Source organism: Chanos chanos, chromosome 6 (assembly GCF_902362185.1).
Source record: "Chanos chanos chromosome 6, fChaCha1.1, whole genome shotgun sequence".
In the NCBI taxonomy this organism is placed as follows: domain Eukaryota; kingdom Metazoa; phylum Chordata; class Actinopteri; order Gonorynchiformes; family Chanidae; genus Chanos; species Chanos chanos.
The window spans coordinates 16,644,544-16,659,375 of record NC_044500.1 but is presented as its reverse complement, the minus strand read 5'-3'; the positions used below and the strand labels follow the sequence as shown (position 1 = coordinate 16,659,375).

Here is a 14,832-nt window from a genome sequence, read left to right as displayed (position 1 = left end):
TAATAAACTACAATACATGAATAAAACACTGACATAAAAATATTTGTTGTAATTGACTACTTAGGTCATTATCAGCCAGTGGCGGCTGTTGGTCTTTGAAATAGGGGAAGCACAATTTAGGCTTTCGTCATAAAATTAGTCAATTATTACATTTGTTGTTATTTATATACGAATTCTGCCCTCCTTTCTTTTTCTAGGAAATGGTCTATTACCCTGTCATTCCTGTCAGATTCTTTCCCGGAGACTTGACTAGTTTCCTCTCAATGGACAACAGTACATTCTCTGAGTACTTCCAGTTAGCCAGTTCACTTTGTCATACCAGGAGAGGTGAAATGATCGGTCTTTGCTCCCCGATTTTTGAACTAAATTAACGTTAGGCGTTGATCTGCCCTGCTGTTTAATTCTGAGTCTCTCCTTGTAAGAAAGACTATCAAAGAACCTCGCCAAAATCAGGTCAACAACATTAGCAACATCTACAATTTTGCACCAGCTTGCTCACTAGCTGGCTAGGTCCTCTATGACCTAGCTTAAAATCAACCTTTACCAAAGTGAAACGATAGCGAGTGACAAACTCAAGAATGCTATATTTACAATTTTATTAACAGTATGTACAAATAGAAACGGTATAGCAAATAACAGAGAAAATGAGCAGAGGCTTATGTCTCATGCCTGCCAACACTCCGTATAGATCGAGCTTGAATTCCGCCAGTGCCGGTATACAGTTTTAAAACACTGTCAGTCATGTTCTTTGCCATGACGTTTAAAAGAGTTTCTACAATCATCATATACAGCAGCTCAGTGTCCGGGCGGCACAAAATCAAGCCTACTGTCCGATAAACGTGCAGAAATTTTTTCAATGTAAAAATCGTTGTCACCAGTCCCATTGACTCCCATGGAAGCTGTGCGTCCGGAAACGATGTTTTAAAAGCATATTGTCCAATAAATGTCTAGCTTTGTTGCACTGAAAACAGAGCGTATTCTGAAGTGCCACTGAACCCCAGAGACGCACAGCGTCAATGGATTTATATGGGTCGTGCTTCCACAGGTTTTTTATGAGAAAAAATTACATTAGCTTATGACGGCCTGCGAGAAATGAATGCAGAACCAACTAGCCGTGAAGTTGAACACTTTCTAGCCCAAAATATTGATTTGTGATTCGAGAGTTAAGTAATGTAAATACAATATTACATATTTAATTGACGAACGTCTTAGAGGAAGCTCGGCTTCCCGTGTAGTCTTAGAGCAGTGGCCTCTGTTATCAGCCTATAGCTGCCGTCAGCATGGTCATGATCATTATTATTATATTACCTAGCCATTCAAATGAACTCACCTGGTTAATCAAAAGAGATTAACTGGCTAGTTAGCTAGCTAACTGGTTTGAAGCTGCCTAGATTGCTGCTACTTTTCATTCGCGCGCTTTTGAAAGGACAGCGTGCACTGTTCATTGGATCTCTCTCGCCAGCTACTTTCATTCTCTCCCGCAAAAGCGAGTTTCATTCGCGTGCGCTGACCATTGGACCTGCCACTAGAGGGCTTCAATACTCCTCGCAGGGTTTCAATTGTTCTCGTGGGCTAACCAGACCTCTCTCGCGCAAAAAGGGTTCGTTCTCTCTCGTGTTTTTAGCACGATTTTTGTCCACAACGGCCCCTCATACATTTGAGTTTGTGCGAGGGATAGCTTACTGCTGCATCCATGTGACAAAAGGAAAGAAAATGAGTGCTGAACAGGAAGGTGATGGTGAGGACAGGGTGGAGGCAAAGTCCGTTTTTAAACAATGTGGCTAGAATTGTAGGCGGTGTCAGGTCGTTCATCTCAATACGCGTTTTCTGAAATTTCACATTTACGCCTATTTGTTCTCTTGGTTATGATTCGCGTACGATAATTTTCCTCAAAATACAACTGTTTAAAGCGTCTGGTACGATACTTTAACATTTCCCATTTGGCAACGCTGATACCAAAACTTGTATGAGTGCAAGAATCTCGAGGACTGCAACATCAAAATCAAAACACGACCAGACAAAGAAAGCGCAGTTTGCAAAGGTGTCGTGCAGCTATGACTGAATCATACTTTGTAAGCACAAATGAAAAATAATCAGTAAAGTATTATTTGAGAAAAAGACTACCTTATGTTAGTAATTGTAGGGATCACCAATTAATGTACAGAAAATTTTAGATTTTTAATGTGTTGTACAAAATAAATGTCTAACTGGATTAAGAAACTATAAATGCATTTTACTGTGACTATTAAAAGGAATTGTTTTACTGTATTTGTTGCATTTCTTAGATTTTGGAAATTACATTTTTGTATTTGCACAAACCAGAATCTTGATAGCATGAATATAGCAGATTTGAGCTTCCTGTCCTAAGGAGAATAGCACAGTTTCACGCTGTTTCTTTGTGTAAGGACTACAGATAGCAATAATCAGTTCAGTGGTGGTGCCAAAAATACACTTCCTCATTGTAGGGTGTTCCATGAATCCCCTTATTTCATAAATACTATTTACAACAGTACTATTTTCCATGGTGGACTGCTTTTCAGGATTTCAGTTGTTGACGAGTAGAACATTTTTTGAATGTGTATGTTTTCAGTATAAAGCTTTATTTGTGCTTTGAATTTAAAACTTTATACAAAAACACCTAAAAAGACAACTGTTTAACTGAATTTTGCTTTATTGAAAGGATGCCTCATCTGTTAGTAGCTAGAACCTGTGAATAGGCATTCCGTGGAGTATGAGACATCAGTGGCATTTGATAATGAGGTCAGTCATTGTACTTCATTGTGTGATATGTCGGGTTCTTTGCCTGTACACTGGAAAGAATATTCTGTTTCAGCCTGGTCACCTGAAAGAGAGATCACAATAACATTATCACAAAACCCAGTTAATTACTGTATGGGGCAAAGGGCTGGGAGGTCTGTTAAGATCACTCAAATAGCATCTTACTGGTTTGATAGTAGTCATAGACTTTTATCACTGCTGGCTTGAGATTCTTCCCTGGGACTTGCTGAGTAACAGACAGAGTATAATGAAGAGGAATAGCCTTCGGAAGCTGCAAAGACAATAGAGGAATAAAATACAACACTGACACAGTGTACCCACGCTGTTTAAAATAAAAGTCAAATGAAGAATGTAAAGGATATGTGGAATTCACTTTACAACAGTGGACAAAATATTCCAAATCCATTTTTGACATAGCATTAAATAATGGAATTAAACTAACTGTGTGCGAATAGAACGTCAGCCATCTATTCTATGTAGTTTACACATGAGCTACTTTTGCAGCTTATTGTAATCCAAAATGAACACAGAATTATGAATGAGAAGTTGTGTTTTGAAACTACAGCTGTAGTTTATTCTTGTCTTCTACTGGTATCATCTCACCTCCTCCAAATACATGATGACATGGTCATCTTGGGAGTCCACACGACTCACAAGTACAGAACGCCTCAACTGTGGAGACATTCGAAACTTGTAAATATTGTTGACTGCAGAATCTTTGGACTGTCTTGAGGACATTTAGGGATAGCACAAAAAGCAACAATTGACCAGGGTAACTCACAGTTTTCAAAGAAGTTCCATCAATTATGAACCCTGACAACATTTTTATATCCACAATGACCATGTTGGTGCTCTCCTGTGACCCATTATATCTGAGAAAAATGAAAAAGACAAAGTTTTGTAAAAACCAGAAATATTACAAAAACAACACTTGAGTGAAGTGCAGGACCCCTTTAAATATTTAGGCAAAAATTTGGGGTTTTAAGGTGTTCACTCTCACTGGACTGTGATTTTGATGACCAGAGTTTGTGGAAACTTTGTGCAGTTCTCCTCAGTCTTTGCTTCAACACTGAAAACAGAGTCCTTCTTGGGTGTTGGGATGTTGTAGAACACGGCCATCTATGACAGACGGGTAACGCGTTCCCATTAAGACCAGGAAAAAATTGATATATTCAACAAACACTCTTGAACTCGAGAAATGAGTGAGATTATTCCACTAACCTGTACAGAGACACAGGCAGAGCCTTTCACTTCAACACTATATTTTGCTGGTATGTCCTGTAGCGCCCTCTCCTGGTACAGCAGTGTATTGCTCTGGTCCACATCAAAAAGGTGACTTGCCCCGCTGGCAGACTGCACTGTCACCGTTGCAGAGCTACCTGAGCTGAACACTTTAGTGGCATACAGAGCCAGGGCCTGTAGTGCCACCACCGTATCCTGATAATACGAATATGTCATCATCAGTGGTTACCAGTTTAAGAAAGATAAACCTGATCTTGAATTTGGACATTGTTGCATCTAAATGCTTTTTGGAATACCTGTGTGGAGGAGAACCCTCCGTAGGGGTTTTGCTGCCTCACCAGCCAATTGACAATCCTGCTGGCATAACCTAAGTCAGCAGTAGAGAGTGGGGAATTAGTGAGAACTGCTAGCAGCACATAAGAGCTCATCTCCACTGCCAAGGACTCTGATTGTTCCGAATTTGACTGGGACCAGGAGAGATGACCACCTAAGAAGAAGCAAAGACATAGAGTGCTGATGAGATAATGATGAGAAACATGATTTTGATGAAGTTGTAAGATCATCATCACTGACTTAAAACATAGATAATCACGCACTGAAGGGAAAAAATGATAACAGAACAGGAACAACTACAACATATTATGGTGTGTTCACATAGCATCTTAACCAGTTTGATTTGGGTATCTCCCTGATGAAATCTTGGTGAATTAAGCTAAATGTCTTGGAACAGGCACAGCTGTTTGAGAAAGATCACTCCCCGAAATGCTTTACCCTCTTTTGAGGCCACATCATCCAGTTTTTGCAGAAGCTGAGAACGTATTTCCTTTTCCCCAGCCAGGCTGAAGGTGTAGGCGAGCAAAGCAGTGGCGTAGTTATTTGTTAGATTACTGATGGAGGACTTTAGGCACAACAAGCCTTTACTCACAGAGGGCTCCTATGGAGGGAGAGGGGCATTCTGTTTAAATGGATAAAGTAAAGCAAGCAACACAGTAACACAGTCTCACAGATTCAGCTTTAACAACATAGCGTCACACATATAATTATTATTATTATTATTATTATTATTATTACCATTATTATTATTATCATTTTGATGATGATGATATAAATTAATCATATAAATATATTTAGTGGTGATTCAGTCTAAAAACCCACTCGAAATGCCTCCGGTTTGTCCATTACGATAATAAAAATAACAAAGATAAAAGTGCTTAGCCACACAAGAAGGATCAGGAATAAGATCAAAGCAATAGTTTTGTATGCTGTTGTAATTTACTGCCACACATGTGCTTACCATCACTGATATGTTCAGCTCAAGCATTGCAGCAACAATGTATGTGGTCATAGTCACATCATCACTCACCCCTCCCTATAATGCAGTTTCAACAACAGGAATGTTGACATATGTTTTTTTTGTTTTAGAAATTTGTTGTATAAAGATGGGTATCTCCTCAAACTGTCTGCGACTAGTCAACTGAATTAGTATTCTAAATGCTGTGTAAGTCAAGTGAAGTACCTTCATTCTGTTGTGAAAGAGACGACCTTTCCTCATGAAGCAACCATCTGGTCTCTGTTGACTTACTAGCCATTGCTTTGCACTAGTAATGTGGCGTGGCTCTATAAAAATGTAAGTTTGGGCTTTGCCAAAGGACCTCATGACAAAAGCTGTAAGCCTGGAGGTGATTTTGGGCGAGACGGATTACAAGAATCATTTCTGGTAAACAGTGTCATTTCTCAGTTACACCGAAGTGCTAAGTAAGTAGAATTTGATGAGCGTACCCACCATGTATTCCCATCACCTACACCAAATGCACTATAGGATCCATCAGAATGCTTGTAGTTAAGTTGCCTCTGGTATCCTGTTAACACATGTGTGCAGTTAATGCGGCAGAGGTGAGCTAAGGTAGATCATTTACTTTTATACACAATTCTGAAAAACTGAACATTCCCACCATTTTTAAGGAAACCAGTGGCCCTTTCTCGAATGGCTGAAGTGAGCTGCTCAGTGCTCTCTAGGTACTGCAGGATGTAAATGTTAGGGGAGAGAAGTGCAATGTTTTGCTCCCCACAACCATACGGCATCTTCAGCAATCCATCAAGATTCTGTAGCGCACGGCCCAAAATGTCTCCTACAGGGAGAAAGAGATGTGATATTATGGCTCCTCCCCAAAAAACAGGTAGCAGATCAATTTCTGTTAATGTTCCTTTTTTTGGTATTTTTACCAAGGACTGAAACTGAAGCTTTAATAGATCCCTCTACCACAACTTCAGGCAGAGTGAGCTCTACCTCCTCTGTCACAGTGTTTCCTACAGAAAAGACCACAGCAGAACAGAAAAATGTCCTATAAACACTGTAAGAAATATACATCTGAGTACTGTTTGTCCAACAAGATAAAGTGGATTCTCAGGTGACAATAACAACACCGTCTGAGACACTGACCATGGGGACAAAGCAACCAGCTGTAGCTGTTGGTCTTTTCAGTGCCTTCAGCCTGCAGGAGAAAGAAAAACAGTTGTTAAACTGCTTTAAAATATCCACATGTTGTGTTGGGAATGACAATTATTTCTTGGTTATGGAGACTGTGACACAATTTGAGTGCTTGTCCAATCTATTTAACTTTAGTTCTTCAGCATTTTGTGCCTTTTTGCACTTTTTCCTGCCAGAGGACGTTTGATATTGTAATAGATATGGGGATTTACCTTCACCAGCAAAGTTCGCGTAACTGTGTCAATGCGGCCTCTGTCTGGTACAGTCACAATCTCATTGTCACACAGAGACTGAGATGCTTCTGCCTCTGCACTTACAGTCACATTCAGGACCCCTGAGCAAAATAATATGATAAGAAGAAACTGCATCTGTTCTGAAACAAATCCTCTAAGGCAGAGCAAGACAGTATAAAAGTGATGTAGTGGAGTGATCAAATGCGGTGTTTGAACTTAGTAACTCACCCAGCACAGAGGGTATCAGAGTCCATCGGAAGGTCTTCCTACCGTTTGCACGCAGACAAGAAGAATACTGGCCATCTGAGGAGGGTTTTAGAGTGTAGTCTGAGGAAGGGGCTGGAGTTACTTTAACCTGTCAGAGAAAGATAAGGAATTAGAACCAGAAATTGGTGACAGTTTTTTCTTCTTCATCAGTGTAAACCTCACCATAATGCTCTTTGACAGATAGTTGAAGACAGTGGCCTTTAGCTCAAAGAGTTCTCCTCGGATTATGGAGTAAGGAAGGGAGAGCTCCAGGAAGAAAGGCTGAAAGACGGTGAGTTCGGCTGGGGCAGCCAGACCAAAACCTTTGGAGGACAGACAAAAGGCCTCTGTCTCCCAGGTGGTGATGGTGTCAGGGACAGTAACAGGCAGTTGTGCAGATCCAGATTCCCTAAAGAGAGAAAAGAGAAGAGGATGAGAGAGAGAGAGAGAGAGAGAGAGAGAGAGCAGTATGGGAAAGTGTCTGACCCTTTTCCTCATTTGTTTGAGACACTGGCACTGTAGGGTGTAGACCTGCCCTGCCCAGAATATTCAAACAACATTCACACGTAAATTGCCCCCACTATGATACTTATTTACACATAAATTGCTCCCCCAACTCTGGGGTTTATGATTCATGATCATAAATGTGTTTTTCCACACAATGCCAGGTGCCTGTCAAGCAGTTAATTAACAGTATTAATTCTTATACAGTAATTTTAACATGTGTCATAACAAAATAATTAGCATCCGCAGGGCATTGAGACTGAAAGAAGTCGAAATCAAAAAGCAATGCAATGGAGATTATCTTGTGCATAATACGAAACTGTGATGGAATATTTTCTTGTCAGTCATAAACTCGAGGATATGAGAATGGGAAGGGGGTGTGCCTGTCTCATAGTTCACACACTAATTAGCTCATTAGCCATGTCAGAATGGCTTTTTAGCAGTTTTTAAGGATTCTTTTGTTAGGCTCAATGTCATTTGTCCACTGAAATGGACAAGGGCCCTGAAATATCAACAGTGATATTTAAACAGATATATTAATGAAATTAATTAATCTCCACAACAGTAACGGCTAACCAGTCTCCCTAACAGTGCAGAAGGTAAAAAGTTCCCCATGTGATTCAACTTCAAATGACTGCTTTGATCTGAGCAGTATGAGGTTGAGGGATTGGAAATGAAACCAATTTTAATCATCAGCATGTTAATCCTTTTGGGTCCTTCTTACCTCTTAGCCCCCACACGAACACATAAAACAGACTATGCTAATCTCAGAAAAAAAACCCATGAACACAGGACATTGCCCCTAAATTATATACTTAAATAATAGTGGGAATGTCTATAATCTCTTTATAACCAAACAGCAGCTCTTACCAAATAATATGCACACACACACACACACAAAACAACTGCTCAAAACTAAAATACTTACCCTACTTCTAAAAGATTCCAGATCCAAGTCTCTGGAAAGAAGGAGCGGATTGTCTCAATTGGACGTATCCCGCCTCTTCCTGCCATGCCAACTCCTCTGCTGCCCTCAGGGTAAACTGTAAACCAGCCAGAAACATAATAAACCAGGTTTAAGACACACTGGAATTATACTGACATTTCCCCTTATATAAAACATTGTGCTTTGTAAGATCTCACCACTCAAGTGATAAGTGTTTCCTCTGTACACTACACAGGGAGGAATTCTTGCAATTGCGTTTGTGGCCAAGTTCAATCCCATTCTCTGTTTCACATTTGGAAAAGATAACATGAGAAGATTCATCTCTGGATCAGAAGAAAACAGCAGACTCCTCACTAACCGTGACAACATAATGAAACTTGATATGTGGAACATACCTTGAAAAGACTGAGAGCAGAAATGTCTACTGCACCAGGGAACGGTAACACATATCGGCGGTCTCTGACATGAACACAGTCATGGTCACTGTCAAGTTCAACTGGATGATGTGGTGGCGGCCGCATCCTGAAGATCTATGGTGAAAGTGAGGTATGGAATTTTTTGAGGAAGAGTGATTACCTAAGTTTTCAGGGTGTTACAAAACTCTTATACAGTTTGTGTACTTCAAAGGAGCATGACTAAATCCAGTGGACTGTGAAGTCTGATCACATTCTCTGACCTTACCAAGTTTCAAAATTAATCAAGCAAATTAAAACTGGCTGTGGGCCATCTCTTGCACAACAGAATATTGTATTGTTGTATTTAAGATTACACAATGTCTATGGAAAATTTGCTCATGCAAAATGAAAGCATCGAAGGTGTAAAATGTAATTTGAAACCAGTTTTAAAATTTTTGCTTCAGAAGGTTCTATGTTTATGATCTTAAATTCATTCTCATTGTCCTATTAGGAGTCTATGTGTTAGATCCTCTTTTTTACCGTGTTAATATTAAGATTTTATTTTTCATTAATATTTATAAAGTTATGCGCTTTAATTGTTTTTCATGTGAGTCTTTGACTACAAAGCTTCATGATATGCAATAAAAATGACAAATATTATTGTTATTTCTTAGGGCGTTGTGATGTCATATCTAAAAATCAGCGCTGTACAAATACACAACCCAGGTCTGAATATTGCCTTATCAGCACTCAGACGTTCCCCTGATTCCAAGATGAGCACGCTCTGATCCACAGCACTGAGACCACACAGTGAGCCTGGCTCAGCTGAGAGTTGCAGGGTGTTCTCTTCACCTGGAACGGCCTTGGACGGAGAAAACTGCAAAGATACCTAAGGCACATAAAGTAAGTAAGTACATGATTGTCATTTTAGAAATTTAGGATGCTTGATTAAATCTCTGTAAAGCTGCATTTGGAACATTTAGGATGGTCCTAACATTTAATGAGAAATAATTAAGAATATGTGTCTAGCCATACCCTTTACCTTATTTCTGAAACACTGTTCTGTTCTGAAATCTTTGTGGCCAGCTATAACAGTCTCACTTGGTGGAACACAGTATACCAAAATCTGCACCCGAGAAGCAGTCTCAGCACTGACATGCAGCGTGAAAGAGACTTTGCCTTGATTCACTCTATCAGAGTCCTTTACTGTAACCTTCATGGCTCCATACTGAACAATCTCTGCATTGGATAATGCCTACATCAGAAGACACCAATAAATAAACACAACACATAAGCATTTTGTTGGGTTAAAGAGATGTTAGAGAAAGGGAAATACACATGTTTGACCATTTGCAAGCACTTACCAAGTAGATTATGCTTAAGGACCCATTCTTTATGGCTTCACCAACAATAGCGTACCTGACAGTTACTGGTACGTCTGTGTCACATTTCAGTGGCTCCTCCAAGTCTTCTATAGTAAGTTCACTTCTTGTGGGTGTGTGAGGTCTGTGGGGTCGTGCCAGGTCAATGATTCTTAATGCATTTATAATGTAGGGTCTGTTATTCCCACTATGAAAATGTTCTGTAGTATCGCTTGCCTTGATTGAGGGAGGAAGACAGAATTTATCATATGACATGCATGTAATTTTTCACAGATTAATAAATAATAAATAAGAAAAAGGTGTATCATACTAAGAGGTTAAGAGGGGCTGCAGGAAAGGTTGTTGTGTTGACAGAGAAATGAGCTATTCCATCAGCATCTGTGGTAAGATTCTCCATTAGAGTTGGGGGCCCCGACCCACCCTCTGAAAGAAAGATGTTCTTGTTTGCAATGGGAGTTCCATTAACATATGTAGCTTTGATCTGTAATTCCAAGGAGAGAAAGAGAAAAATAAGATTCAAACCAATGCTTAAATAATGCACCTCCAAAGTAAACTGATCATAGTCCATGTTACAGAATGGGGTTAATGCAAACATTCAAATGTACCTTTCCCTCTATTATTGCTCCATGTTCATAGTTATCTGGTGTATCAACAAATGTGAGTTCACCAAGCGTGTAAGATACATACACATTGCCATGTTTGGACATTGAGATCCCTGGGGAAGAGATGGGAAAACAAGAACAAAATTAAAATGTTTTCTCAAATCTGACTAAAAATGGAACATCTTTAATCCACAGTAAATCTTATAAATTTGATGGTGACACTCCAACCAAATGTTATGAGTGGGACCCACAGAGATTCCCTGCAAGTCATTCACCTGTTCCTTCTTCAGTTAACTTAGCAGAAAAATGAAATGAAGATACACTTTGGTTTTTCAGTAAATCAAATATGTTGAAGACATGAATGATACAGCCACTGTCACTCATCTGGAAAAAACAAAGCAAAATGAGAAGAAGTCGTTGTCTGAGAGGAATTCCACTGAGGAACAATGAAATGTTCCCAGTGCTCATTACAATTAATTATGAGAGGGACCCACCTCAACCGATTCAGTGAGGCATGATGGAGAATGGGAAGATGATTTTCCACACAGTTCCATAAACACTTTCCCAGGAACAGGTTGTCCATAAGTATATCTGGACAAGTATGCAGCTTGATTAACATTACATTAAATGCAGATATCAAGTTACATTGCAACTTGATAAACATTACATTACATGACATTAACCCCCCCCCCCCCCCAGTTATTACATTGTTTGCAAAATGCATCCATTTAATGACATGGCCTTCGTAAAACGGAGAGGAAATCATGAAAGAAAGATCCACTCACCTTCCACACACTTCTGCTTTTAGCCCCTCTCCACCTATTCCTACTGTTTCAGGTAAGTTCAATTTTATTTCAAACTTTGGCAAAGCTGAAATGGGGAATAGATTAATATCAGTATATAGATGTACAATGAATGAGCATTTAAAAAACTTATATATGCACTGAACTGAGGAAGAATCATCATTCTGTTATGCTTACCATACTCTTTTACACGAAAATAATGTCTTATTTGTCTTCCATCAATTTCTACAATGATTTGGTACATGCCAACAGGTGCCTCCGAGTCCAAGTTATGAGAAAGCTGTAAAATCTTGCTTTTGGAGGAGACATCTACCCACTGACTGATTCTGTTATGCCGACTATCCTGTTTTTGTGGAGAATAACAGTAATACATATTTAGATGTGACAGGGTTACAGAGGAGCTGTTGTATGTTGAAACAGTGCTGAAACCTAAGTAAGTTTCCATTGCCTTACCTCAAGGAACACTACTGGGTACTGTAAAAATCGAATAGATATAATTTAGTCTCATGTCTCAACAGTTTCCTTTATACATAATATATATGATTATTTTGAAAGTCATGATATGCTATCCATTTTTTTCATGACTTCCAATGAATGCCTTTTCAAAATTAAAATTGAAAATCTAATTTTACAACTGAACAACTGAAGCTGAATGTGAGATTCCTTCATAAAATTGTGGACCAGAGGCTGTTATGGAGGATATAGTGTTTTTAGTATTTTCTTACTGCCATATTCTGAACTCAGCAATAGTTCATCAACCGATCAATATTGAGGCCCAGTAGCAACCCAAACATATTTATTCTGAGATCAAAGTCTAGAGAGCAAATGTGCCTCAATGTTGTGTCTCTATGTTTATTTGCTGTGGTTAAGTGTGCATATAGTATATAGTTAAATATTTATGGCAGGAATGCTGCCGAACCTTATGACCTGCAATAGATTCGGATGAAAATTTTACTGCATAGGATGCAACTTACCACTTGCTCAATTGGTATGAAATTGGAATCCATGGACACAATTCTGAAAAGCACTGAGAAACGGAGAAAATTAAGAGTCATAAGTATTAAAAACTGATGAGCTCAAAAGTTTGTGCATTCACATTGTTACTAATAGAGACTTTCATTGAGAGACTCAATTATAGTTCCTACCAATTTATGTTAAATTCAATAGCTCTAATCTGTATTTTGGAGTAACAATGATTTAGGCTGTTTTTTTCCTTACAATCAGAAATAGATTTCAACTGTGTTTAGAACCAATGCATTACCTGTGTGTCCTGGAATATAGATTGGTTTATCTGTCTGTATAAAAGTCATATTCTTTTTGAAGGGTTTGAACAGGACTTTCCTTTCCTTTTTCAAGTGGAACGATTCCCCTTGCACCTCCACTGTAATGCTCTGTTTAGACTCAGCCTGCACTAGAGGAGCCTGTGAGGGGAACAGAACGCCAACATTTTGCAATTAGCTGGCATGCTTGATTTTTGTGTCCATTTCTTGAGACAGTAGTAAGTTTTTGTCATCTAGGAAGCAGACTGACAGCCCAGAGTAAGAAAGTGAATACATTTTAAAGAGTCTTCCAAAAATAAAGAAATAAATATTTGGCAATATTTGTGTTTTTGTTTCTGTTAAGTTTTCATGGCAAGATGCTACAACATTTGCCAAATGAAGGTACAGAGGGATTAGGAAAACTTTGCTGTTTGTACTGACCTGAAAATTAAAACAGCGATGAAACTCTTCTTGCGTTCTTTCCTGAATCAGTGTTCGGTTCTGGTCATTGTTGACCAGATAAACTGTCATTATCACAGTCTCTTTTGGCTGTAGAAGACTGGCACACAGTTTGGACTCAGTACCTGGCTGTATGACGGCAGGATATGTCACCAAAAACACCCTGGAAGGAGAATGTACACAGATTTGCAGGGAGAAAAAACACATCACCCCAATGTTACATCTCAACTCACACACCTGTCCCCCACCACAGGTGTAAATGCTTTCACAACTGTAACTGAATCCGACCTGATTAAACAAATATTTCAGATGCAATACGTTTCAAAAAGATAACATGATTGTAATATGTATCCTGTATTTACGGTTGTTCAGTTCCCTTGGCAGTATAGCAGAAGTGAAAAAACACTAGGATCAGTCCTCTCCACAATGGCGTCCCAAGAATAGCCATTGCTAAGTGCATTTAGCTCCTCCTGCAAGCTGTGAGTTCTGAATGCCTTCTTTTAATGCACATATATCCACGCTGATCTTTTCAGCAAATGGACATGTGGTTATATTAATGATTAACTGATCTGGAGCCTGTTTTTATGTTACGGTGCCGTTTTGCACAGTGGGCTTGTAGGGTTGCCAACTGTACTACGAAATGACATTTCATATTTTTAAGAATCTTTGGACAAACTTGCAATAACCTGAGTTGCATTTGCCAGTGTTCAGCATTGCCAATCCTCTGCTTACTGGTCCAATCAACACATCATTATATTTCCAGTTGTAGCTGTTTTCTATTAATTGCATCCAAAGTTTTTGAATGTCTTAGTGAAGGAAGGAATTGCTCAGCCTTCTCTGTCACTGTCAAGTGTGTTTTCCTTGTATTTATCCTTGTTTTCTTCCAACACCTTGTTTTCTTCCATCACGTGAATGGACCCAGGTAATGGAATATCCCATTCGTGTTACCACAGGCATTTACAAACCCAACCCAAGGGGTTAGTAACGTGCAGCTATACAGCCTTATCAAAGAAAAAATAATGAAAAATAGCATGCAGTATATACTGGTGTAGCACACAGTACACAGCATGCGGTTTCGAATACAGCCAAAAGCTATTATCATAAGCAATCTGCTTGTGCCCAAAATGTGAGGCTACCATTTTGCTGAGCAGGTCCTCTCTATCAGCCTATTCCAGTCGTTTGGTAAATTATTTCATATTTTATATGATTTCGTTGCTCTTTTAGCAAATTTACAGTAATAAACTACAATACATGAATAAAACACTGACATAAAAATATTTGTTGTAATTGACTACTTAGGTCATTATCAGCCAGTGGCGGCTGTTGGTCTTTGAAATAGGGGAAGCACAATTTAGGCTTTCGTCATAAAATTAGTCAATTATTACATTTGTTATTTATATACGAATTCTGCCCTCCTTTCTTTTTCTAGGAAATGGTCTATTACCCTGTCATTCCTGTCAGATTCTTTCCCGGAGACTTGACTAGTTTCCTCTCA

General features: G+C 39.1%; 1 protein-coding gene across 1 annotated transcript; it reads right to left on the bottom strand.

Moving 5' to 3' along the window:
- Positions 1-2,579: 2,579 nt before the first annotated feature.
- Positions 2,580-13,844, bottom strand: LOC115813631 (alpha-2-macroglobulin). Its single transcript, XM_030776148.1, has 34 exons — positions 13,700-13,844; positions 13,320-13,500; positions 12,881-13,040; positions 12,594-12,646; positions 12,073-12,093; positions 11,797-11,962; positions 11,602-11,686; positions 11,311-11,407; positions 11,092-11,200; positions 10,820-10,929; positions 10,525-10,695; positions 10,197-10,430; positions 9,875-10,087; positions 9,572-9,721; positions 8,833-8,967; positions 8,635-8,719; positions 8,420-8,534; positions 7,171-7,396; positions 6,970-7,096; positions 6,721-6,842; positions 6,461-6,512; positions 6,244-6,327; positions 5,973-6,149; positions 5,804-5,879; positions 5,537-5,693; positions 5,315-5,389; positions 4,792-4,954; positions 4,317-4,507; positions 4,000-4,215; positions 3,779-3,897; positions 3,560-3,650; positions 3,382-3,450; positions 2,944-3,049; positions 2,580-2,842 (listed from the first exon to the last, which is right to left on the bottom strand). Exons 1-34 carry the CDS (start codon positions 13,795-13,797, stop codon positions 2,766-2,768), a joined length of 4,311 nt encoding a protein of 1,436 aa, XP_030632008.1. The 5' UTR covers positions 13,798-13,844; the 3' UTR covers positions 2,580-2,765.
- Positions 13,845-14,832: the final 988 nt, after the last annotated feature.